Source organism: Sander vitreus, chromosome 11, assembly GCF_031162955.1.
Source record: "Sander vitreus isolate 19-12246 chromosome 11, sanVit1, whole genome shotgun sequence".
In the NCBI taxonomy this organism is placed as follows: domain Eukaryota; kingdom Metazoa; phylum Chordata; class Actinopteri; order Perciformes; family Percidae; genus Sander; species Sander vitreus.
The window spans coordinates 8,907,227-8,934,752 of NC_135865.1; the positions used below are offsets into that span (position 1 = coordinate 8,907,227).

The following is a 27,526-nucleotide window of genomic DNA, read 5'->3' on the forward strand; positions in this document are numbered from 1 at the left end:
TGGCCAATAATAGTGTAATCTGCAATAAGGAAGCTGGTATTCTTCTACCTGTACAAAATAACCATGGTACAAAATAAAGTAATGATAATTGGCATATATGTGTTCCCGTAGGATGAAATCTTAAAGAAAACTAATGAACTCTGAAGTAACCTTGCCATACTATACTAGCATACTGTAATTAAGGGATTCATCATCATTGACTCATGACAAAACAAGCATAAAACTGTTCTCTTACAAAATACACTGCTCACTACTCATGAATTTTATTATTCATCACATTGAATGAAGCCCCTTTCAATATTATGGTCTTTCTTTATTGTATTACAAATATTAAGTTATCCACAAAAATAAAATAACTTAGATAATAACCATATTAAAACATAAAAATACATACACACATACATACATACATACATCCTTACATTACATTTATGACAATAAAAAAAATACTAATAATAATAATTTCTCCCAGAGTTTTCCTGGACACAGTTCTGTATGTGCAAACTACTTATCAGAATCAAAATAATCTGGCCAACTGGAAACAATTCCAGATTCTTTTTTTCTGCTTTCAACACAGAAACATATTTGCTTGAAATAAATTACACTGTCTGATAAGGAGCCTCACACTCATACACGTTTCTTAAAACCAAATATGACCTTCAAAATGTGCAAAGGCAGACTTCCATATTAACTTTGTTATTTAGTATATACTTTGAAGTTGACATCTGAATATCCTTATTTTCACACGTCGAAGAAGTGTGAAGAAGGTAAGTGTAGATATATCACAAGAAGCTTACAGTGTCGCACACAGTACATTGCATCACAAAACAGGAAACACTTTGATTGATGGCAGCTTGGGATGTTTATAGTGTGAGGAACCAAAGCCTGTTCATGTGTGCTCAGTTTCCTGAGGCACTGACAATTTATTGATGGTATTATGTGTGCAGAATTTTTCAGTTTTATGTACAATGCTGGTCAGATCATGCTGAAGATAAAAGCTGTAGTTGTTAAATGACCATCTACTGTGCACTGTCCTCTGGCAGCCCTCTTACATTACAAAACACACACAACACAGACAACACATGGGACATCTTGGATAATGAAGGACAATGTATCGGTGCTCTGTTTTAAGTAGGCTGTAATAAACTTTGAAAAAAAAAAAAAAAAACTGTACAAGCTCAATGGTTTTTAAATGGATTTACAAAATGAACCTTATTGTGTATAGGGCCAGTGTGTGTCCTTACTCTATTGGAAGCTAATTTGTTTGGATTTTATTTCAACACCCTATATTAGAAGGAAGAAAATGGTTTCAGTTGCAAGGGTCTGATATGAGGAATCTTACTAACAATCAGACTTTCAGATCTGTCTTTTGATTGACTCAGATTCATCATTGCTGTAAAGTCCTCTTATAAGAGTTTGCTCCTTTAATGGAACCTTCTACTTTAAATATCCCAGTCGGTCCTGGGACTCATGTGAATGTATTTATTGAGGGGTGTGATCACCGTTAGCAGGGTTACACATTATGCATACAACATAGTAACACTGACTGATACATCTACAAAGTGTCAGCTGAGCCAGACAATCCCCTGCTGAGTTTTCTGGTTGTAACATGATAGCTGCTATAAACATTGAAACTTTTGAACTTTAAACAAGGTACTAAATCCTTAAGTGCTCCAGGTGTGTTGTGCTGTGTTAAATGCTGTGCATTGTGAATCCTGATGTGTGAAAAGGTTTATATATTATTTCTTTTTTTATCAGCCTTTCCACTTTATATACTGCTGGTGCTATGAAGCAACATTATTTTCTTTCTGCATGCAATCTACTGCTTACTCTCAACTTCCTCGTTGCTCACCTGAATCTCATGCAGCTGTATGTCAGTAAACATACGCTGATGAAACAACAATATTTTGTTGTTTGTTTGAGCCCAGATGTCATATTCAGAGCTTTCAGATATTTATCTGATATAATTATGTCCCTTTGTCTCAAAAGGAAGCCAGTTAAAATCCAAGCTCTTTGAGTTGTGGCAGCTTTAGACATATCCCACATGTGCACACTCTCTACCGACATGCACATCTATCTTTCAGCTGGCTCAACTGCTTTAACACTCTGTCCTCGCTCTTCTGGAAAATAGTAGTCCACCGCAAAAAGGTATGGGGCACATATATTACAGTCATATTCCCCTTTCAAATTAATAGTCTTGATTTTTTATTAAAAGTCTCTTTTTCTTTTGTTTTATTGTGTACAGTCTTTTAGTGTGTGTTTCTTCATTTACAGACACTGACCCACTCTGTTATCCTGCACTCTTCGCACACCACGTAGCAGCACCAGTGAAACTTGCAGTTGCAGCGTTCGCTCCGCGTCTGCTGCAGGATGTTGTGGCCTCTCCCGCAGCACAGGCTCTCACAGTTGTCCATGCCGGGGCTAGTCTTGTTGCAGATCCGGCCCTGCGTGCCCACTGAGTCCGACCCCAGGTCCCGCTCGCAGAAATCTGGCGACTTTTCAAAGTAGACCAGTTCGTTGATGCTTGGCCGCCGCCGATGTGTATGGTGGTGGTGATTGTGGTGGTTGTTCTGATGATGGTGGTGGTGATTGTGATGGTTATGGTGGTTGTGGTGGTTGTTGTTGTTGTGGTTGGAGTGGTCGAGTTGTCCGGTGTTTCGGTTGTGAGCCTTGATAAGCGTGGCGATGTGGAAGCGCTCTTTGAGGATTGAGCCCACCACCCGGAACTCTGGGGTGACCTGCCAGCAGGTCTTCAGCTGGCAGCTACCCGACGTCCCGTGGCACTTGCATTTCCTTCTCATGTGGTCGAGCACCACCTGAGATAAAAACACAGATGGAGACAGACAAAAAAAGAGAGTGGGATGGAGAAAGGAAGTGAGCAGAGGCGAGGAAGTGAGAGGAGGGGAGGGGGAGAAAGAAAATGAGAAGGATTAATGACTTTCTTGATTACTGGCTACATTTGAAGTTCAATATATACATGTACAGGCTGTTGCAGACTGCATGTCATATTTCAAACTGGATTTTTTTCTTAAATTTGTTTGTTCTTCTAAGCACGCCACTATTCCACCGTATAGTGAATGACACATAGTGCCCTGAAGGAATATTGGTCCCGCATTTAACAAGCCAGGTGGTCTGACTCTGAGCCTGTTGTCAAACATACTGATATCAAATAACACATATGGATGCAGGCATTACCCAAACAGACAGTTGTGTCATTATTCATTTTTTTGGCTTCAGGTAATGACTCCAAGCGTGATACACATGGAGCTGCACATTTGAGCATTTCAGTCTTTATATTATTATATTTTACTTTAATGGTTTAGTGCTAGCCAATAGAACTACTGTACATCGATATCAACAGCCAGTGGCCAGTGTGTGTAGGCTGTTGTTTTCATTTTATTACATTACAGGGAAAATCTGAATACCTGTTATAGAAAAGTACTACACAAATGTTTTGTTTTTTTAAATCTAATAAATGGTCTTTAAGTGCTAAAACAATGTTGCTGATGTCCATATTATATATATGCAGATATCCATAAACAAGAATAAACACAAAACATCCCATTAGAGCATGAGCCAACACTGCACCTACCAACCCTTTTCAGCAGTACACACCGAGTACATACCACATGGCATGAATCCTGTCCATTCCAATAATATTTCCTCAAGGCTATGTGTATATACTGTATTTATGTGTGTATGTGTGTGCTCATCAGTCATCATCTCTTCTAAACTTTAAGATCCAATTACCAACAGGAACACCAGGCCACCCAGGGTACTGACAGATGCTGCTGCTGCCGCCCCTATTAATGTAACACACACACACACACACACACACACACACACACACACACACACACACATATACACACATATGCTGGACACTTGCATGGTCCAACAGAATCCACACATGTGCAAGCAATAATGCTAATCACCAGACACGCATACACACAAAACATGACTGTCACCTACACGCTATGTGTCATCCATGCAGAATGAGACAGAAATGGCAAACCATGAAAAGTATGACTAATTTAAAGAGATCAGGACAGAAGTTTATTGTTTGTGTGTGTGTGTGTGTGTGTGTGTGTGTGTGTGTGTGTGTGTGTGTGTGTGTGTGTGTGTGTGTAAGCATGTCTACTATAAGTTTATGTTTGTGTGTGCATGGTGATACTGCCTGTATGTGCCTATTGCTGGTCAGTACAGTGTGTGTGTGTGTGTGTGTGTGTGTGTGTGTGTGTGTGTGTGTGTGTGTGTGTGTGTGTGTGCAGGAATGATCTTGCTTTGCTTCAGAACATAAAACTTTTCCAAGAAGAGCATCACACGGATTATATATTACATAGTCAATCCTCCCTCCATTATTTAACCAGGATCTCATTCATTGAAGTTGTAAGGGGAAAAATTAGAGATACGAGAGATCTATCATGTATCTATTGAGTGTGACAATCCAGTTACCCACTTCTTCAAATTCAAGGTCCGATGCAAAATAAGATACTTCACTGTCGAAAGCAGCAAAAAAAAGAATCTGGAATTGTTTCCAGATTATTTTGACTGTGTCCAGGAACTCTTGGAGATATCAGGAATATGCATTTTTTTCCTGTCATAAATGTATGTATGTATGTATGTATGTATGTATGTAAGTATGTACAGTATGTATGTATGTATGTATGTATGTATGTATGCATGCATGCATGCATGTAAGTATGTACAGTATGTATGCATGTATGTAAGTATGTATGTAATATATGTAAGAATGCATGTATGTATGTATGTATGTATGTATGTATGTATGTATGTATGGATGCATGCATGCATGCATGTATGTATGTACAGTATGTCTGTATGTATGTATGTATATATGTAAGTATGTATGTATGTATGTATTTGTCTATGTATCTATATATGTATCTATGTGTTTTTATGATTTAATATTGATATTATCTAAGTTATTTCTTTTTTTCCTTCCATCTTTCTCAGAGGGAGCAGAACAAGTTGTTGAGGGCTTGATTAGCGTGCTGTAAGGCCTCATGTCACGCTGTGCTGTGGGTTTCCCAATTGAACAAACCATGCAGAGAAAAGATAGGAAAAAACATGTTTTCTTGTTCTGGAGCATGAATGAGCAAGCGGTGAATAAGACAATGGAATGGTAATAAACAGAACTACTTGACTCATCTGTTTGAAATTAACAAGTTAAAAATTGCAGCAAACACTCTTGTTTGCCACAGAGTCACGGTTAATAATGATCAATCATGGTATTTAAAAAGTAATACAATGAAAGAAAAATATTTTTAGTTGACGGTTGCCAAAACATGTGGAGCACGGAAGGTTATGATGCGTTATGAAGAGCTGCAACACATTCTTAAAGAAATACTGTTTCGCTAAAAATTAAAGGCAAAGTAAATGTGTTCATAGAGTTTGGGTCAGATTATGTACATATTAGTTTCTTGCTTATTTAGACACATTTATACATCTGTAAATATATGCTTATATTAAGATATGTTTATGTTACTGTCACTAATCAAATCAGCCAGTAATGTAGAACATTTAAGAAAATTAAATGTTAGGAGCATTGATAGTGCAGCTTAAAATCATTTTAATGGTGAATTATGACATTTATGCAAAAGAATACAAAACCTTTTCAGTCTTTGCATCATTGCATGTTTTGCTCATAGTGTGTGTCAGGATAACAGAAAGTGACAAGTATGCATTTTGGATAAATATGGTTCTACTGTTATTGAGAGTGTTGAAAACAACGTTCAAAGAAGCTGTGCTCAGTGGTGGAGAGAAGCTGTAAGACTTTATAGTAAACAACATTATAATAGCTCAAACAGCACTTGCACTGAGTTCAGATTGCAGTGTTTTTACATAGTGGCAGAGGCAACCCCAGAATCACAAACGTGCTGGCCTTAAACACACAGCAAAGTCTGTAATCATAAAACTCTCCAACCCACTTAAACCTTAAAGGGACAAACTGACCTAGGAGTCATAATTGCATCCACATTGCTTCTGTTTGAAGGTACATTTACAGCAGGATAGGGGGATCAAAGGACAGTAAAACAACAAAAACAACGGAAAGTGTTACTTCTAATATTTTGTTATATTGTGGAATGATATGATCCACAGCAGTGTGTTTCAAACTTTTTTTAATGTCTATCAGAGAAGAGTATAGTTTACATAAGAGTATTTTCCTGAGGCAGAAACAAAACTGTTGCCTTCCAGTATTGCTTGTCTGGCTTCCATACCTAATGTTCAGAATGCAGCAAAAGGAAATGTAATGTTCACAAAGCCCCTCCTTCGAATAGTGATTGCCCAATCATAGTTTAGAAACCGTAAAAGGCATGGCAGGCCTGTGGATTTCTCTACATGCTGAAGCAGTGTGTATGGGGCTGTAGCAATCATGTATTATAAGAACTGGATACAGCGTTCGAGGCAGGGTCCCGTTCATTCCAATGAGAGTTGCTCAGTAGCGCATGAAGTCATCATGGCGCCAAAACCGCGTTGAAAAATACTTGGATAATCGGCAGGCGCACTAGAGACTTCCACTGGCAGAGCCGGCTACTTAGCACTCCGCTAACTTGAATTGGGATCAACTGATTTAATTGTCTGGCTCTTCTGGATTGTCCAAATTTCATTGTCATTGTCATTGTCATTTTGTCATTTTGCGGAGCTTGTGACGCTTACAAAAATGTATGCACTCATTTACAGATGTGTCTTTCGCCATGTAAGTCTGTGGGAAATAGTCTTTTTGGGCCAGCGGGCATCACGTGATGGGCTAGAAGTTGTAATTCCACTGTTTAGCCACTATGTTCAATTTGCTTCAAAGCCTGGCACACTTCCTAGAGAGCTGGGCTGTAGTAGTAACTCTGCATTTAAAGAGTGTAGCGGTGGTGGCTTTGTTTTAACCTTTCTAAAAAAAACAAGAACATAAGTGGATTGAACAGTGGATTGGCATGGATTAAACAGTTTGCTGCTCTAACGTAAAATGCAATTGTTAGTGGGTCAGTCTATCTAGCTTAATATAATACAATATAGGCTATATAAAATAATATTTCCCACTGTGTGGACCCTGGCTATCAGAGTTTAGGCCAACCTTAGTAGCTCTATCAATTTCTTTGTTGGTTTGAAGTTTGCACTGTGTCAATCATAGCCAACATGAAACTAACATACACTGTTATCCCAAATTAGTTGACTTTACTAGAATTGTGCGTGGAAACCCGTTACCCTAAACCCAGTACAATATAACCTCTAAATACAATTATGTAAGTACTTGTGTACTGTGTAGGGAGAATGTCAAATATTCTACAGGTACAAACCAGAGCCTTAACAGACTAATATAAAATAGGGACGCTTGCTATATTTCAAGCGGTATGTCAGTGTGACATGTGGAATGTTAATCCATCTGACAAATGAGCTGGGGAAACACTTGTTGAGTATTTTGTACAAAAGAATTTCACAAATGAGCACCTGATTTAACTTAATCCAAATGAATTGCTAAATTACATGTTACATTTGTTTTCAAAGTGTGACAAAATAAATAAAGCATTCACCAGGTCAAATGCATGGAATTGTTTATAATCCAAAAACAAGGAAACAAATTTGAGCAGTGAGCACTGAGCATCCGCTTGTTGATTTTTGGTGTGGATTTCGGGTCAGAAGATGAGTCAGAAAAAAAAAATTTTTTTAAATCTTTAATAACTGGGGTTATGACTGATAAAGAGAGAGAGACAACACCAAAAATGTTGTGTCTGTCTCTTTGTCTGTGTTTACCTTATCTAACTTGACTTACTGCTGAAAAAAAAGGGAAAGAAAAGTGATGCAGTGATTTATTGTTGCCTTATTGAAAATCTTGAGAATTAGCCCTGGGCACACTCCGGGCTGGTGGAGGAGGGGCTGGGTGGTGGAGTACAGTAAATGCGTGAGAGGAGGGTAGAGGAAAAGAGAATGACAGGAGGAGGAGTGGATCTTTGATACACTAAAGTTGTTTGTGTATGTGAGGATGTGCGTGGGCGATATTACAAATCACCTGTCTGTCAAGCTGATAATCTATTGAGGCTCAGTCAACATGTCGTGCTGCTATTGGCCATGGAGGTTAGATTTGAATCAGCAATCGTATCTAACCTGTCATCAGCTGTGATTGTCTTGGCAGCGTGAGTTTGGAAGTATGCAAATATTGTACATCTCACACAGTTTGAGTCACTTTATGCAAGCTATAAAAAATGAACACTTTGGGTGACACACTTACTGTCAGCTATACAGTGGTGCATGATAATGTGACCAGAGACTCAGTGGTGACCTAAAGTCTTGGTTTAAAAAGACTAAAATAGGTTAATATGTTAAATAAGGAAAAGAGCTAATGTTTTATAGATGAAACAAGTCCTGTTATGTAAGATCGGCAGAGGATCTGAACGCAGAGTTAAGGCATAGTTGTTTCCAGATTTTTAAAATCTGGAAACTTGCTAATATATGCCACTCCATTGCTTAAACACCGACATTGGACATACACTGACAGATGTAATTGCTTCAAAGTCGATGTTGGACCACAGTTAGAAACAAACATCTGGCAAGTTTTAATTGGCTAAGAGAGTAAAACAGAGGCGTCTATAAAACAACCCCAGACAGAGATCAAATACAACATGTTGGCGGCAGATTAGGACTGTGGGTTACATACTACAGTAGGCTGGGGACAAGTACAGCAAACTGGAGTAGGAGAGCACAGCAGACTACTATGCAGTCAAGAGGAGGGGACGAAGGAAACTGAAGATCGAAGTTGGGGTCTGGCCTTGGTACCACAATCTGATGCTTTGGCTTTACTGGAGAACAAACAGCAGGCAGAATCAAAAGCCAGAAAACAACAGCAGAGAAAGGAAGGGTGACGGCATGTGACCCAGTTCCCCAGCCAGAAATGAACCACAAACTTTTCAGTTATGTGGAGTAGTAGACAAATAGGACAATTGTACACTCAAACTTTGTCCTGTTTCTTTTTGCTTGTTTGTTTTGTACAAATTACCTGGTGAAGTCATCAGTTGGCAGGTTGCTATTTTAGTCCATCAACACATTCGCTGTAGCATTAGTCAATAATTACAGCGATAATGTTGACTTCTGCAGCCTTACTGAACACTGTGATCAACTGCAGTACTGGAGTATGCCAAAGGTGAAGTGCTACCACATACTCCTTTTAACCTACACCTGATTTTGTCATCCTGACCGAATATCAAGATTTGGTTGATTCAATACTGACTCGGTAATGAAGGAGTTGGGGATGACTTAGAGCTTAGCTTTTTTTTGGAGAGGGAAAGTCCTTTAGCATCAATCAATCTCTGAAGGAGGGAGGCAAATGCCAATGAAGAATTGAGCAATTTTCTGTCTGTCTGTGCTTATAACAACATTAATAAGGAATCCCACACCAGAAATGTTCCCTGTTGTCAAATATGTGATCCCATTTCTGTACAGTATATCCTGTCAAAGTATGTATATGTACACAAGCTAGGGCTGTGCAATTATTCAAATTTTAATTGTGATGTATTTCGGCTCCTGACGATCACAAAAACAATCTAATAGAGACAAATGATTATTTTGCATATTACATTTCGCAAGTAAACTCTTACTTTGTGTTGTGTTCTAAAGTGCAATTTCAAAAAGTTCAATGGGAAAAGTATTAAGGGAAAGTTCAGTACAGTGTTTTCACTGTTGATTTGATTTGTGAAACTGTTTTACTGTTTTTTTTAGTTCAATAAAAGCAACATCTTTTCAATATGATTTCGTTATTGACCAAAATAATCGTGACTATGTTTTTTTTTCCATAATCGAGCAGCCCTAATGCAAGAAAGATGAAAAAGTCTGTAAAAGTGTGTTATTACCTCTGCCAAGGAGGTTATGTTTTGTGTCGGAATCAGAATCAGAAAAATTCACACTGCATTAAGATTGTGAGATTGGCATGCCTTGGGGGAGGTCTGCGCTCTCAGAGTGCCTTTCTAGTTTAGTTTAAAATTCTTCTATTTTGGTCTTATGTTAATCCACATTAATAATCAAAACTTTTTTGCAATATAATATATATAATGTATAATGTTCACCATGTGGTGAGCAACTTCATTGCCAGTCATAACCAGCTGCACAGTATTGGTAAGTATATGTACTAAGTACATGTATAATTTATGCCTAATTCTCTGTTTTGTTGAGCATATTGAAGTTAATCGTTGGCCAATCCCTGTTATCACCACTAACTGCTTTTGGGAAAATCCTAATCTAATGTCTATGTGTCCCACGATCGACCTTTCTTGCTGATAAACAGCAGCCTAGTCTGCATGCTGCCTTGTGTTTGTCAGTTCAAAGACAATCTACTAAAAGACGTTTAAAGCCAAGCAGAAAGCCAAGGCGATATCAAAGCACACAAACAAATCCCACAGCAGCACATTAAGCCCAGACATCACTTTAAACAAATCAAACGCCTCGCTTCAAAAGAACAGTTAAGCGTACACAGACAAATACACACGCACACATGCCAACACAATGACATGCAATTACTGAGCAAAAGCATACAGTGAGAACTACATTAGAACAAGAGTCTGTTTGTGTGTGTGTGTGTGTGTGTGTGTGTGTGTGTGTGTGTGTGTGTGTGTAGTATTTACTCACTGTTAATTGCACACAATGTCCACAGCTCTTTGAGACTCTAATAAAATGTTATTACCAGCGTAAGCACTTACACCTGCTGAGCTTTTACTATGAAACATTTTACTCCGTGTATATTTACGTGTGTGTGTGTGTGTGTGTGTGTGTGTGTGTGTGTGTGTGTGTGTGTGTGTTGGTGTGTGTGAGTAAAGGAGAGGTGTGTACATATATGCACATTGATGTTTGTGTGCGCATGTGTTGGTGTGTGTACAGTATGTGGTGGGTCAGATCAAATGCTCTGCCGCTGTACTGTCAGGACTCTGGAATGCTCTGCACATCACTGATGATATGGTCTCTGAGGAGCACAGGACTAACCCCGCTCTAATGTTGCTATTTCTGATCAAACACACTTGCTTTTCATGTGGGTTTTGAGTCAATGAATTAACATGAATGGGCTCTCCAGAGCAGTTTAATATCGCTCATTTATAAGCCAGTCCATCACATGATAGAGGGACTGGCTATAGAGGGTTCGGCCCAGCATATACACACGTTTCTATTGCTGCTCATATAAATGAGCCTTTCAATCACTTGTTTAAGCTGTAAAATTCAAAATACAACTGTGTTGAATGCTTTAGACATGGTCGGAGCAGAAAAAAAGGCAAATCCCAGTCTTTCTTAATGACATAGATTTCCCCAATCCTAGGCCTGTTTATACCAATATGTACCAATTATATAAAAATCCCTCTCTTTTCTCTTCCCATAATATGTTGTTGACTCATCTTAATCCAATCAAATGCAATTTGCGGCTAGCAGAACAAATGGTTGTTCTGTATTGTAAAAGTCCCCTTGTCCTCATGAGCTCACAAGGGAGGTGTGGGTAGAGGCCAACAGTCACTTGGTCCAATCAGATCTGAAGGATTTCATTTAAAGCCCTTTTGTAACTATAGCCTGTCCACATGCCCCTCCACTCTCACTTACTGAAACTGTGAAGATCATCAAAAGTCAACAAAATACCAAAGACACGAGTGCCATTATGAACACCCTAGAACATGATTTATAGACAGTCAGGGCAAATGTCTCCAAATGTTCAAAGATAGTTTTGAGTACTGAACAGCAGATTGGCTTTATTACAAATTTGGAAAGAGGGGTCAAACAAAGTTGAAATGTATAATTTCCTTCTTGAAAAGGGGGATACTATCCCTTCTTACTCCCCTGAAGTCAGGCCCTGATGGTAAATTGTAATTACCAGACAACGCTTGCCAGTAACATGGCAGACTGTTTCACAGCCAGCACTGACACCACCTGCCTAATGAACAGACAAGATTCAACAGAACCTCTGCATGTCTCTAAGCTCTGCAATATGAACACAGGAAAGCATGCCAAGCGTTTGTTTCGAGGTATGCTCTCTAAACAATTGAGAAGAACGCTCAAAGAAAAAAAAAAAACTTGGCCAAAAAAATCACTGCTCTGGTAAAGTGTGTCCATGACTGAAGCAGCCACTTTAAACCCACTCTTATTAACAGTTGTGTGTTTTTGGTTCACTGCAACAACACCATGGAGGGCTGAACTGTTTATCTTCACAGTAAAGTTAATGCAGATTTCTGACATTTAAAAAATTATCAATTCATATTAATCTGAAGAATAATGAAATAATTATATATCAGTTGAATTTGTAAAGCAACTTCACATTAAAGCTACATTGTGTAAGAATTTCTCCCATCTAGCGGTGAAATTGTCTAGACAACCAACTGAATATATATATAATATTACTTCCTAGCCCTTCCTCCTATGGTGTCCAAACCCGAAATTAGCTCTCTCCATCGTTTGCACGCAGCTGTTCTAGCCACTCCAATATTAACTTTGGTCTTGTTGCTTTGCCTGTCGCGTTGTCGTTTTAATTCTCTTTTTCGCTTCCCTGGCGAGTAATCTCCCCCTTGCATTCGTCACAGTGCCAATAGGTGTAAGAGGGCGAAATGCGGAGGTATGTCCCTCTTTGGCTAATGTATTTTAAAGATGGAGGCGCTACATGGCTGCCGTCATTCGAGCGAGTCGCTCATATGTATTGTAAATGATTCTAAATGGCAGAATCTACGCTTACGCAAATACTTTGATTAGTTGGTGGAAGTAATTACACATGAATGAGTACATATTTGTGAAAGAACAAAGGGTTTTTTGCTAAGAATCAACTCAATAAATTACACAATGTAGGTTTAAGTGGAGCCATGCAAATTAGTTAAGCAACAACTTTTATTAATGTTTTAAATTTTGTTTGGAGATTGGATTTGGATTTATCAAGTCTCGCACTGCCAGACCCTCCTCCACAGCTCTGCGGAGGAGGGTCTGGCTAGTCCACACAGCATTCTGGGATGGGAGAAAAACGTGCACTGGTTTATTGGCATTTCTTTCAACCAATCATAATTGTCTTGGGCGGTCCTATGCGCCGGGCGGAGCCACGGTGTCGCTGCAAAATAGGCTCGGGAAGGAACTTGTTTTGGTGGAACGTGTGTACGTTCAAAAGTTGTTTTAGTCGTGCAACAGAAAACTCAGATTGGACAGATAGTCTAGCTAGCTGTCTGGATTTACCCTGCAGAGATCTGAGGAGCAGTTAACATAGTCCTCATAAATCCACCGGAGTTTAAAATTACAACACAAAGAAAGCGGAAGGTACATCCGGCCGAAAAGAATGACATGGGGCGGAATTTTCTGCAGCACCGGAACAATCCCGGAAGTGGAACGTTGTGGATATAGACTAGGATTTATCTAACAATGTAAAGTAAAGGCGTAATATGTATATATTTACTCTAACTAATATGTTCTTGTTTCACAAGTTAACAAGCAGCCTGTAAAGTTTACATATGTGTGGCCTTGGTGATATGCTGACATCATATGTAAATAACCCTCCCCTCCACATTCATCTTTTTGTGCCTCCTTAGTGTACAGTATTCTTTCTGTAATCAGCCCTGCTGGAGAAAAGTTGGAGGAGGCAGAGCAGGAGAGGGGGAAGAGGGGAGGGAAGGAAGGGCGAATCTCTTTCTACTTTCCGCCCCGGTGTTTGAAGTCTAAAATCTTTTGCAGGGTTTTAAACATCTGTTTCCAAACTGCCAGCAGCCACTAATTAGGGCTAAAAACAAGACGGAACGTCGTGAGAACCCTGGGGTGGGCATGAGGCGACATGCACACCCCGCTAAAAAACCACCGCATTCCTCTGCCTAAAGACTACTTCTCTCTACAAGGGGGGAGTTGGGCAGGGGGGTGGAGGGGAGGAGCGGGGCGGAGGGAGGTGAGGTGGTGGTAGTAGCGGGTCGGTGGGAGGAAAGAGATACGGGAAGGGTAGGCATTATTTTGAGGCCCCACCTGTAAGTGTTTTCTGTTTGATTCTGGGGGCTGTGTGTGTGTGTGTGTGTGTGTGTGTGTGTGTGTGTGTGTGTGTGTGTGTGTGTGTGTGTGTGTGTGTGTGTAGCTTGGTGTATGACTTGTCATTTGAAGTCATCAAGGTGCATGGTATTTTACAGTTTAACAGCTCTGCAATGACTCATACTAAGTTTGTTCTCTGTCTCTCCCTTCTATTTTCTGTCCTTCAGTGCCATCTCTCTCTATATCTTTCTTTCTTTCTCCTCCATCCTTCTCCATAGCCAGGATTTGTAAACAATGGTTTGATATAAAGCTTGCACTGTCCCCTGATTTGATATCTCTATTTTCCATGAAACATCCATTGAACTCATGTTTGTATTTTCAACAGCATAGTAGGGGAATAGGGATCCTACTATCTCCTCTCCTGTTTAGTTTGGAGATGCTTTCTTTTTTTCTGTGCAGATGTATAACTAGCTCTGTCAGAGAAGTGGGCAGGCAAAGACTTGCACTCTGAACCCATACTGAGGTCATTATTGGTCATCAAGCTTTTGTCTAAATACAAGAGGTGAAGGTCCGGAGCAGTGGGTGTAATTTAGTCCTCGCTGGTCGTAACCGGAATCTCTTCCAAAAAGACGAGGTACAATCTCTTTGATGTCGATGACTTTGAGTCAGAGTTTCTCATGTTTGATTGATGCTCTGGCTCGCTTGGCTGCAAATTTGCAGCCTGGCACACAGAAAACTAAATTTATTGTGAGGAGTTTGAGAGCCAATATTTAGCTTTTCTAAATAGCATTCTGGAAAGATCAAACTGTAAATTAAAATAAGGCAGAGTAGTGCCAGGTATGGTTTGTTTTCTTTGAGCTACCGTTCTTTGAGCTCTTTTCAAAGTTGAATGGGCGTGACTGATTACATATTCTGTTTCTCTTTTCCTCAGAGCACTTCACCTGCCAAATGGTGGAACTGAAAAGCTTTGATAAACTTGTTTGTATAAAATGTCATAAAGTATTAACATCATTTACTTTATAAACATTTACCTCCCCATATAACAAAGCAGCATCATAATGAACGTCTTCTGTCAGTTTTTGCTTCCGGTGATATCTACAGGTAAAATTGGCTTTTCTTTCCCATCAAAGCCATAACCCATCCCACAACTCATGGCAGACATCAAGCCATTATACTGCCACACAGTCTAAGCCAAAACAGAAGAGACATATTAGCTTGGTTTTAACTCTCTTTCTCAGCAACTTTATAATGATTCCGTAAATTTTTCAAAACATGAACCGTGATGTCTTTCTTTGCCATCGTTTGCCAAACAGTTCTCTGCATTAGTCACGTATGTAATTGAGGTCATGCCTATTGTATATAAAAAAGCGGCATTTAAATATGAGGCTAATAGGCTAATTGGTGTCTGTGTCATCATGTCTTATTAAAAGTTAAAAAATTATGAAAATTACTAACTTAGCTCCGAGGAGTTTATTCCCCGGAGTCTTTATGTTTTCTCGCCTTGCAGATTTGCTACGCCCTGCTCCGCCCTGCACTGCTACAACTATTATTTACATTCATAGTTCTATTATCTTTATTGTTACCATGATTGCCACTGTTCATCATACCAACTGCTTTAATTATTATAAATCATATTTCTGTATATCTGTATCAGTGTCTCTGTGGCCCAACCGGCAGCGGCAGATGGCCGCCCACCAAGAGTCAGGGTCTGTTTGAGTTTTGTGCCTTTAAAAAGGAAGTTTTTATCTCGCCACTGTCGCACCAATGGCTTGCTCTTGGGGGGAATTGTTGGGCCTTTGTAAATTATAGAGTGGGGTCTACACCTACTATATCTGTTAAGTGCCCTGAGATAACTCCTGTAATGATTTGACGTGACATATATAAATAAAATATAATTGAATTTAATTTAATTACTACTCATGTCATATCAGCCCCCATCTAACGTGTATACACCCAAGTCCACAGCACTGACTGGAATTTATGTCACCAGTTCTACATCTATGACTACCTTCTACCATTACAGCCACTGCTGGGAGGCCAGCTGTTGTTGAGTTCGGCTGACGTCCTGCACATTTGTGTTTTGTCTGCATAATCAAGGAAACCAGAAGTAAACTGATGGAGAGATACAGGCCCAAATTACTCAGGAGGAAACAGGGAACAATGAGTAATTTACGGTGGCTTCTTGTCTCTGTTCCACTACAGTATCGTCAAGGCTTATCACTGTCATTTACATCGCTTCTCTCCCATTTGCCCAAGGCAGAAAACTCTGTAGGAACGTGTTATTATTCTCTGTGACAGAATTGGTTAATTACAACAACATACAATTTAGATTTCAATTAATAGTTGTAAGTATTTATTAGAAGGATAACCTAATAAACTTTATTTGACCCTTTTACGTAGTCAAACACAGCCAACAATATACAACAAACAACATGATGCTGATTGAGAGAGAGAGAGAGAGAGAGAGAGAGAGAGAGCGAGAGAGAGATGCACAGCAACTACAACAATACCTAACTATAATAATTATAGAAATATGGCTGATAATAACACTCTTCTTTTGCACATGAAAACTTTAAGAAAATACACTAGCAGCCAGGGTAGCAGCCTCTGACCCTGTCTTTACTCCATTAATAAGATTGTTTTCCAAATCATTCTTCAGGAAAAAACAACTTCTGCTGCCCTGTGGTACCACATAAAGTGTTTGAAATGAGACTTCTAGTAGGAGTTGCTGTATGTTTGGACAGAACACAACCGTAGTTGTGATAAGAGGAAATTCCCATTTGCTACACATTTTATCAGAATTGTTGCAATAAATATACAGTTTGTCCATTTTGATTGAAGTTACAGAGATTTACAGAACAGAACAGAACAGATTTACTGTTATTATTTTTGTTAGACTTGAACTGTAGAGTAACTGTCCCCTACACACACACACACACACACACACACACACACACACACACACACACACACACAGTCTCCGCCAGCAGAAATAAACAGCAATGTAATAAAGACGTTGACCTAGCTAACAAAATCTGATTTATTTTGTGCACTGTAGGCGTTATCATTGGCCCAGTAGCACTCAACCCACCCATTCTCCACCTGTTTTATTGTGTAATATGTTTCCTTGTATAAATCATATTAAAGATAGTGTAATATTAACACTGATAGCAGAGGGAGATAATGTCTCTAACTGCGTTTCGCTTCCTTTACAGGGTTGTAGATACATAGGGTACAGCAAGGTTAGAGTCAACTTCATTTAACCCGGATGGTAATATAATAGTGATAACAGAGTATTTTCCCTTTCATACTTAATTATTATCAATTTAAAGGAGGACTTTAGTGATTTAGCTGCGAGAGACAGATTATTGTTTTAGAAAAGGTTACAATTGAAACAGCAACCTTTAGTCGCAGGTATGAATCAAGCCCAAAAAACACTTCATCCTACATTTACGATAATGCAGCTGGATAGCCTTTTTCAATAGATCCTCTATGCCTGGCAAATGCACACTTTTTCAATCTACATGCCCACAGTTTGTAATTCAGGCTTTCTGCAAAAAGAATTATACCTCAAGTTGAGAACATAACCCTCTGATGATGAAGTCATCAGGGTTATTTTTCAATCTTTGGAAAGCTACCTTAGAGCCACAAAAGACGTAACACAACTGTGTTTACCATCTGAGTAAAACTTTGTGCCAAAGAAACTTGATGTGTAAAATTGGTGGAGTGCTCCTTTAATTTGAAGGAAAAGCCACAAATGTGCCAAAGTAATTGAATTCAAAGTCAATCAAAGCCATTAGGCTTTCGAATATGTCTGATATGAATGGGTATATTGAATCAAAAGTTTGCTTTCAGACAAAAAGCTGCAAGAGGAAAATATTACAAATACAAATAGTGATACAAACTCGGAGAAACACATGCACTCATACACTCACATCCTATCACTTCCCATCCCCTCCCCACTCACCTGTCTCCCAACTCTGTTATTATGCAGCCTCATACGGGCATGGATGTCCTTGTAGGTTTCGCGTGCATCCAAGAAGTCCCTCGAGAACTTCTCGCCAAATTCCACATCAGGGCTGCAGCCGCCCCACTCCCAGGAGTCCTGGGGTCCCGGCAAGTCGGCAGGGAAGTGCTCCATGACGCCGTGTACCATACCCTTCCCCCGGTGGATGGCCTCCAGTTGCAAACGGTGCAGTTTGATGCGAAAGGCCTCCTCGTCCCCACGTCGCTTCTCGTCACAGCTGCATGCTTTCAGTTTGCCCATGGAGCAGGCGTTGGCCACTGCGTGCACCACGCCTGCTGCTGCGATGGCATACGCAAAGGCACTCTCTCTGAAACCTGTGAAAGCAGAAGGTAGTGGTGTTGTTATATTGCCTCATTTGATGGGTTATAAGAACTGTCACAATCAGAAAACAGAGTTTGGGAAAGGAAAGACTGGGATATTTTGTCTAAAAATATATGTCATAACACATAGTTTCATAGCTTGTAGTCCAAGTCATGTTTACAGTTAAAATGGCAGTTACCAGGATGGAATTCAAACTCTCTAAGCTGACACTGTGATGACGCATGACACATTCATCACATGAAAAAGCTTATGAAAGCTGACATGAGGTTCGTGTCAATATTCAGCGTTGTGACAGGTTTCTTTTAATTCTTCTTTTAGTTGTGTTACATTTTCTATTTTTAACTGAAACAGCATCAGGAATAGCAACAAAACCATTTAATTCCCCTCATTCAAGTTCCGTTGTAAAACTGCTGGATACAACTTGTCATGTCATTTTCCTAGCACTAAAACTCAGTTTAACATCTTCTTACTTCTCTGTGAGCAACATGTGTCAAATGTGTGAGTTTACATGCTTTGTTTCAACAATGCTGTAGTAAAACTGCTTCCTCTATTTTACTCATAAGAGTTTATTCACACATTTATACTGTATACACACATTCCAAACCTGCAGAAACATCTGGGACAATAGCAATTAAGTGTTACAAACACTTGCGTACTATGTCTCTGTGGGTCATGTGAACATGAACAGACTCCCACCACTCCCATCAGAGGACTCATACACTGAACAGGGCTGTGTCTCCTTCTTACATACAAGATATGTGGCTGTGCACTGATGTCTATACTTACTGATGTCAGTACTATCTCCAGTGAGTGGCTAGTTCCTGAATGTGTGCTACAGCACTGTACGAAACATGTCCTTTGGCTCTGCATCAGATGGCTGCTCCTTTTATTTGTTTTTGTCATTTTGTATCTTACCATCAAAGTTTAGAACCAAACTGTGTTACTGTACGTGCATGTGTTTAGGTTAGAGAGGCTGATTATGCCACACCGCAGCTTTTTCTTTGTAATCACTTCCAATCGGCTCAGACGGACTACTGCATGTAGAGGAGGTGGTTAAACGGCTGTGTGCACGTAATCTCTCTATACGTGTGACTGATTTTGCCTTTACAGCTAAACACATCCCTTTCTCCTCGACAGCAAGTCTAACTTGCACGCGGGACATGTAATGAGTACAACTCTACCACAACTGATCTGTAATTCAGCAGACTAACATTGCAACACTCTTCTCTTACACACACGCACTGGTAATACACACATTCACTGTGTCCATGTTGATGCATTTCTGAAAAAAAACAAAAATCCATGTCCGATTGTGGAATCCGTGAATCTTGAAAGGATGAAGTGTGACAGCAGCTCTTGCACTTGTACCCTCTACAGTGTTTGTTGTTAGATCTCAGCTTACTGCCTGTGAGCATGGTGCCCTCAGGTTCTACTAAAGCAGCCTCACTGGCACTCACTTACTGGTGTAAAAAAAAAGATTATAATGGAAACTTGTAAAGAAAACATGAAAAGAAACCACTTAGGAGTTTATAGCACACTGCTTGAAGGGGGAAATGATTCAGGCTGCTTGTTTGAGTCAAATAAAAGGTTATTAACTGCCTCTTTTAGCACTGTTTGATGTTACTTCCTTATTTATACATTTTAATAAACTTCATATTATTTTGTTTTTGTAAGGTATGATGTAAAGTTTGATACATTTTCTGGACTTTTTTGCTTTTGTAAATAAGTTACTTGACACTGGGCACATGAAAAGTCGGAGGCATCGCAATTACAAGTAAACAAGAAATAATCTAGCCTGGCTCCGCCCTCCTACATACTTCCGTTCAATTTTCATTTTCCTTCAGTACTACGTCTGGGTTTGCGGTATATTCTTGGGTTTTCTCCGATCAAATCTTTACCGGTCCAATCAGCGAACAGAGGGAGAGGCTGAGAACGATGACGTTGAGGTTCGGTAACCTTCGGTGAGTTCCGTAATGGCAGCGAAGCCATTTGGTCTGTTGTGACAACGCTGCCAAATATCCAGAAGTTAAAGCCAGAGCAAGAACAATCTTTGCTGAGTTTGTTGGTGGTCATGATGTTGTGGCCCTCCTCCCCGTTCGGGAAAAGTATGATTTTCCAGCTCGCTCCGTTAGTGGTGAAAGAGTTGGCCAAGGCTAATGCTAGCGATGCTAAACTGACGTCATGACCAAACGTTAGCGATTGGTTATGGCAGATCCAGAGTGGTTCTGGGCAGATCCAATAGTTTTAAACTTCAACAGAGTACCTTCCTTCAAGGAACAACACTTGTCAATGGAGAGTGGCCAGACTCTCTGTACAAATGAAATGTACGAGAGTCTGGTAGGAGCAGGCTAGAAATAATCCACACAGCAAGTGACAATCTGCAGTTCTCTAATACAACTGTCCTTTGCAAGTAAAGCAACACTATTGTCGTATGAAAAAACCCACAGCTTTCTCCTTGCCATTCTGCCAGCGCAGACTGGGTGTCATCACAGGGGGCTCTGGCAAAACGATGCAGGGTCAACCATCAAAAAAGTTGAAAGAACTGCTGCAACGCAATGTCATGAGATTGCACAAATCGATCATGTCAGGCTATAAGTAATGCTTTTTTGTCTGGACTACCAGCTTACCAAACCAATCGGCTACTACTGAGGAGCTACTTGCAGCTACAGGCATGGTTTATGTGTGTGACGGCCGCGACTCTTCCTTCAAAATAGTTTCAACAACAACGGCGGAAGTGCTAGACAGATGGTTCATCCAATCACCTGCCAAGTATTTTTTTGAAAGTGCCTCCCCTTTTCCAAACAGTTTCCAATGACGACTGTTTGGAAAAGGGGTGTCAGGTTAGCATTGACCTAGCCTTAAACACGGCCCCTGCACTGTTTTAACGCAGAGCCGTTTTCAGTCTGAATCCCTGCTTAACATCTTGGACTTGCAGAAAAGCAGTGAGTTGACCAGGTGCAGGTTGATTTTCATGTAGCAAGGAAGCTGATCCTCATTTCAACAAACTGGCACCATTACCTACAGTATCTCTAGCTGCACACAATCTGCCCTTAACACTGCACTATTTTTTTAAGCCATAATTGCTGTAAAGCTGTAAAAGACACAACATGGGCATATCGTTATCATATCATCTCATATATATAGCAAAACGTTCCTTATTACTGTAACATATCCAGCAATGGAGCAACATTAGCATTCACGTTTGTTTCCACCTGATGAATGAAAGTCTGATATTCTTTATGCTCCACTATGTTTACTAGCTATAGTTGCTATTTGTCTGCTGTCGAAAATAGCACACAGTGGGTTTAGCAGAGCCAATATTTGCTGAAAACAACTTCCATGCTACATCTAAAAACATGAGAACGGTGAGACTGAACCAAAACAGTAAAGACACTAAAGACTAAAACATACTGCAGGTGATAATTCTCTAATCTAATTCTGGATTTACCACTAATCTGTTAAACTCTTTAACATAACACACAAGTAGTCGTTTCATCCGTTGTTATTATAAAAAAAATATTAATTATAGCAGCTTTAATGTGCAACATCTGATTAAGGGCAATTATAAATTTGGTTTTATACCAGCAAAAATAAAGACAAACACACACACACACACACACACACACACACACACACACACACACACACACACACACACACACAAACTCTGAAATTGTTCTGACTTTATAATTTGACTCACTTACTCACAATCTGCCCCCCTGCCTCCTCCTTACTCCACCCTAACACCTTGACTCACACAAGGTGGGGGAAGTGAAAGGGATGGCACTTAGGCACATCCTTATACATAGAAAGCCTGTTTTAGCTCTTGCCCTGTTCTGAGCCACGCTCTGCAACGCAGGCCCCCGAAAGACTGGGAACAAATCAATCTAACAAATAATTAACCAGCTGCGACATGCCCGGCTGAACTGATGGCAGCCAAAGTGACAAAATGAATTAAATATTCAAAGGAAACTGTCACTTTGTGTTACAGAAACCGACTAAACAGGTTTATGCGTTTGCCGCCGAGAGTTGGGAAAGTGCTGAGAGCAAATTCACAAGCACTTGTACTGGCAAGGGAAGTAAAAGCATTAGGAGCAGCCCAGCGAGGGAGGACGCAGATACAGTGACAGAGAAACAGAGGGAGAAAGACAGAAAGAGAGAGAGAGATTCTCCTATTTCTGTCCATCCATGTCTTGCCTGACGTCCTCTTTAGCCTAGTTTTTGATGCAAGCTAAATGGCAACGAACATGGGCCTATAAAAGTTATCAGAATCCATCAGCAGAGAGCTACGTGGCAGAGCCAGAGAGGATCCGAGCAGCATCTGATGTAATAAAATTAGACAAGAGATGTATCAAAACAAACATTGAGATGCAGGGCCACTGATATGGAACTCCAAGACTTTGTAGAATCAGAAGATTTGAGAAAGCTCTGTAAAAATATTTGAACAGGCGAGGTTCCAATTCCCCAAAACTATTTCATTTGTATCTCATTTTACTAGAATGGTTTCATGTCATTGCGTAAACATTGCTTCATAGGCTTTTAAAACATAGATAAACTTATTAGTATATTAATTATAAAGCAAAAATATCAGTTTGCTATACATACGTCTTGTGTTAGACTAGGTCATTTGTTTTTCCATGGGAAGTTACATTGAAAATGTATGTTAATCTCCACAATTACATCTAATCCATGTCTGTAAACACTGCCCTTCTGCAGTAGCTGCACGCAACAATGGGCCTGCAGCACATGCACTTGCATTTGTTTAGCTTCCGTGGCGCTTCTGTGAACGCATCAACATCTACTGTAACAAATGAATCATCCAATTTAAAAAGGTTGTTTATGTCAGTGGTTTGGAGTTTCTGCACCCCAGGCAAACCAGGGATGCCAGACAGCAACTGCCTTGACTAATAATGGCAAACAGCCTTTCAATGAGTCAGTAAGGAGTGAAAGTAAGGCCAGAGGTGTGTAAGCATATATGCTGGTTAATATTTTTTTTTTTTTTTTTTCACAAAGGTGACAGGGTATAAAGTCCTTAGTGAGAGTTACAAAACTAAAGTCTGATGATTATATTGCACGCAGATTAAGGAGAACATAAATTACAGCAACACCCCTCCAGGGATGATCTGACACATTTAATCAGTTTTTTATTTATTTTTTTTATGATGGGGAATTCCATCAACAACGCAGGGACAAAGATGCTTTAAAATATCCCAGTTTTCTAATTTGTTTTTGACATTTTGTGCACTTTTTATACAGTAAAAACAAAAAAAAATTAATGAACAGATAGATGTACAATGCAATATATTAATATGAAAGCAAACTCAACTCAAACTTCCGACCACATTGTGTGTTGGCCATCCATCCAGGTGCTCTGGCTATTAAGAAACTGATGCCTTTTCCAGTCAATAACCTGGGATGAGTCCATCTAAAGTGCTTCCCAACACTAATGATCCTCTTTCAACCTTTGTGGCTTACTTGCAAAGCTCCAAGCTCTAAAAACCATCAGAGAAAACTGATCTGCATCCGTTTTGATAATCTTAAGGTGACTAACAACTTTTGAAGTTACCTGCCCTTTTGTACGGGCTATTGAGGAGACACAGTAAGGGTTAGAAAGTAGATACCATCTGCTGGTCACTAGAGATAACCTAACCTTCTGGACCACTTCATATCTGTGAGATAACATTCAAGAAGTATATCTATGAAGGAAAATTATCCCTAATCTTTTGTCTGTGTTTGGAGAATAATATTACACCAATGCTTGTTTAGGACGTTTATCTTTGTGGCGCCTAATCTTTCTAAGCCTACCCTTTCAAGGTATTCTATCAAAGTGTGTTTGAGGATGAAACCACAGCCTGTTTGAAGACTAAACTTTTGAACTTCATGCTTGTACTTCATTGTTTTTTTTTTCAGCAGGTAGCCTACCCTTTGGTGACATCTCACCTCTGTAGCCTACTCCTCATTGCCCCAAAGGTGTCTTGTAAGCTTTCGCTAATGATTTTTTTGCGTTTTGTAACATTTAAAATCTAAAGCATTTTGTTTCCCCCAGAGCTGCGACTCAAATGTTTAAGATGATGATGATAAACTGAAGAGATGCAAAATGGTTACAAGAAAAGCAGATGTGAATTCAAATGAAATTGTACAGCAGGTCTACTTCTGTAGTATATTGTATTATCACTATAAAACTGACCTCTTTTAAAGACTATGCTGTCATAGGGTATTTTGTTCCGAGTCTCCAGGCTGGAGCAGTTCCAGCGGTGCCCTCTGAACTGGTGCTGGCACTCATGGATGGCAATCTGGATTCCCTGGATTGCAGAAGCCGTCACGTCTGGGTTCCGCATGCACACCTCCAGCTGGCGCCGCGTCAACCCAGGTAGTGTGAGACACACCGTGTTGGCATTCAGGATTGGGTCAATGTTGGGGAGCTTCAGGCCCAAGATTTCATTGGAGTCTACCCTGCATGGAGCACATAGGTCAGGTTATTAACTCATACATCTTTTGTTGCTCACAAGGAGTGGTAAGGTTTCTGTTTCTGTTCGCTGAGTGTCACACCAATGCTCAGTTCCTACAGTACCAAACAGATGTGATGGTCCCCACTGTTGTTGATTCCTTTAAAACCTCAATAATACACATACTGTGGGTCGATGGTTACAAAACCATCTCCACATGCTGGCGGTTTAAAGGAGGAATGCACTCTCACATCTCTTTATTGTTTTTGTTTTTGTTTTTCAGATTTGTTCACTTTTTAATCATGCAAAGTTGTCACTAATGTAAAAAGAGAGCAAAAACCGTTGACTATGATCTGTGGGTTCATATTGATGTAAATGCATGTGCCAAAATCTGCAACATACTGTACTTGCATTCAGTGTTTATGTATGCCAAGTTCAGGTTTTGTCTCCTGATCTTCACTTTGATGCTGCGCAAGATAATAGTTGTACAGTGGTCAGGTGAGTTTAAATGTTGGACGAGGGAACAGCATCCACTTTAGTGACATGAATCCAAGAGTTCCAGTAACAGTTCCAGGTACACAACCGGGAAAAAGCAACTTACCCCCCTTGTGCTGTAAAGTCACCTCAGGAAATCAGTTAGCGTGTACATTTGACTTTAGGCTACAAGGTGTGTCTTAGTACTCAACTGTGTCTGCTGCGTCTGTTGCAGATCAATCATGTGAACAACAGTTATTCAGCCGAGTGACAGCGGCTCTTTTCTACTTCACAGAGAAACAGTAACAGCAGTAACAAGGAAAACACAGGCTGCGCTGATGATGGCTTGAGAGCTGAAAGGTGCTCAGCTTTATCTTTTCATTATCATTACAAGTAAAACACAGGTTGACTGTTGCAGCGTTCATATGACTGGGACACACAAATCAGGAGCATGTACAATATGGTTGTGGGCACACACACACACACACACACATTCAGATAGATGCACATCTGTCTGCACACATCCTCAAGCCCTCCCCGACATGCACACACAAATACCCAGGTGTAGGGAGGCGTGTGCAGTAAGTAACACACACACGCACACACACACAGACACTCACACAGCTGCGGAAACTTTGCATTTCTTTCCATGGTTTCATCAGACGTGTAACTTCAGCAAGTTTCTCTTCTGTGAGCCTCTTTAACCAAGAAATAGACTCAAATGTTCACTCGTTCTCTCTCGTTAGACTGTCATTACAATCTAAAACACAACATGCTGTGACATCAGTTTTTGCAGATTTGCATATAGTGGTGCCCTATTTTCAAGGTGGCATTCCATGTTGAAGTTTGTGTCTCTGTAATTCCAGTTTTTTGTTGCTACCTGTTGTGTTTCCTGCTTTGAGAGTAGACCTGTTTCCAAAGGGCAGCTTTTAAATAATTGGCAACATTGTTTGGGAATGGGAAGCAGGCAATTGGCAATAGACCGTAAACTTGTAAAAAGCACACTAATGTTAAATTCTTTATTTTATGTTTTTATATTTGTACATGTTTGATCTAAGTCAGCCAGAGTGCTGTGGGTAATTTAACTTTTGCTTGCATGAATGAAAGCTGACTTGTTAAAGTAAATAATTGTGTAGCCCATTTAATTCACAGTAACCTATGATTGAGGCTATGTCAAAAATAGATCAATAAAAAGGGTTAGGGTTAATTTGTTAAATAAATAAAGTTGTTGAACAGTTTTATGAGATAAAAGCCTTTTCAGTGTATGAAGTTGAACGTATTTAGTGTTAATTCACTTCTTATTAAACTCAACTCACCTTTTATCCAAGAGACAGATAACCACCATTAAGACGCATGTTATTCTGAGGACTGAGTGTTCCATTTTGTGCCTTGTAATTATAACGAAAAAATAAAAAAAATAAAAAGTTAAAAAAAAATAAAAATAAAGAGACACTAGTTTTAAGTCCAGTATTCCGCCTTAAAAGTTCAGGGAGGACAAAAGTGAAGAGGGGGGGGGGGAGGGGGGTCAGGTAAGGTCCGGCTGAACGCTGGCTTGACAGCTCCGACGACGTCCAGATGTGGCAGCCAGCGGCTGGACACTCATTCACAAAGAAAAAAAGTTTCATCCACCTCTCAACTTACTGAATGGAGGAGGTTGCTAAAGTTTGAGGAAAAAGTCAGTGTTGTCTTTTTCTCACACACATCCGTACACATCCCGGTATCTCCGCCGAGGTATTTGCACTGGTAGGCTATAACATCCGAGAGAGACGGCTGAACCGACATGAGCGCTCTAAATGAAATCTGCTTGACTAGTGATGTCTCGGTGCGCTCCGATAGTCCTCTAAACTATACTGCACTTAGCGCTTCGCCAGCCCACTTTTTTTTGCGTCACCCAGGGAGAAGAGGAGCGCCGAGGGAGGTCAAGTGCCTCGTTAAAGCAGGATAGAGATCCTTTTAGATAAGGAAACCAGAAACACTTAGCCTGAGCCCTCTGTGAAGGAGAACATTTATATCCACTGGAGGAGTGATGCTGAGGATGAGGAGGGGAATGACACAGTGTGTTGCAAAAGTGAAGAATACTTTTGTATTGACTTCCAACCCAGTCTTTACACGAACTGCCGTGACACCGTGTTGCGACTTCAGCGACTTGAGGAGAAGGATAAGACTGATGATGAAGATTATTATGAGTTGTAAGAGGAAGCCCAGAAAAGACTGACTTTTTGTAAATAAAAAAAGGTGATTTATGATCATTTATTGTTTTGCCTTTTATCCTTAAATCAGACCATGGTATTCAGCTGCT

General features: G+C 40.0%; 1 protein-coding gene across 1 annotated transcript; it reads right to left on the reverse strand.

Moving 5' to 3' along the window:
- Positions 1 to 226: 226 nt before the first annotated feature.
- Positions 227 to 27,109, reverse strand: wnt10a (wingless-type MMTV integration site family, member 10a). The gene is made up of 4 exons (XM_078261543.1): positions 26,544 to 27,109; positions 24,495 to 24,760; positions 17,927 to 18,300; positions 227 to 2,816 (listed from the first exon to the last, which is right to left on the reverse strand). Exons 1-4 carry the CDS (start codon positions 26,606 to 26,608, stop codon positions 2,265 to 2,267), a joined length of 1,257 nt encoding a protein of 418 aa, XP_078117669.1. The 5' UTR covers positions 26,609 to 27,109; the 3' UTR covers positions 227 to 2,264.
- Between the last annotated feature and the right edge of the window lie 417 nt (positions 27,110 to 27,526).

Coding starts and splice junctions, on each gene's coding strand:
- wnt10a (XM_078261543.1), bottom strand. CDS start 26,608: ATGGAACACTCAGTCCTCAGAATAACATGCGTCTTAATGGTGGTTATC. Junction 18,301..24,494: donor CAGCATAGTCTTTAAAAGAG/GTCAGTTTTATA, acceptor CTGCTTTCACAG/GTTTCAGAGAGAGTGCCTTT. Junction 2,817..17,926: donor ATAACAGAGTTGGGAGACAG/GTGAGTGGGGAG, acceptor TTTTTATCTCAG/GTGGTGCTCGACCACATGAG.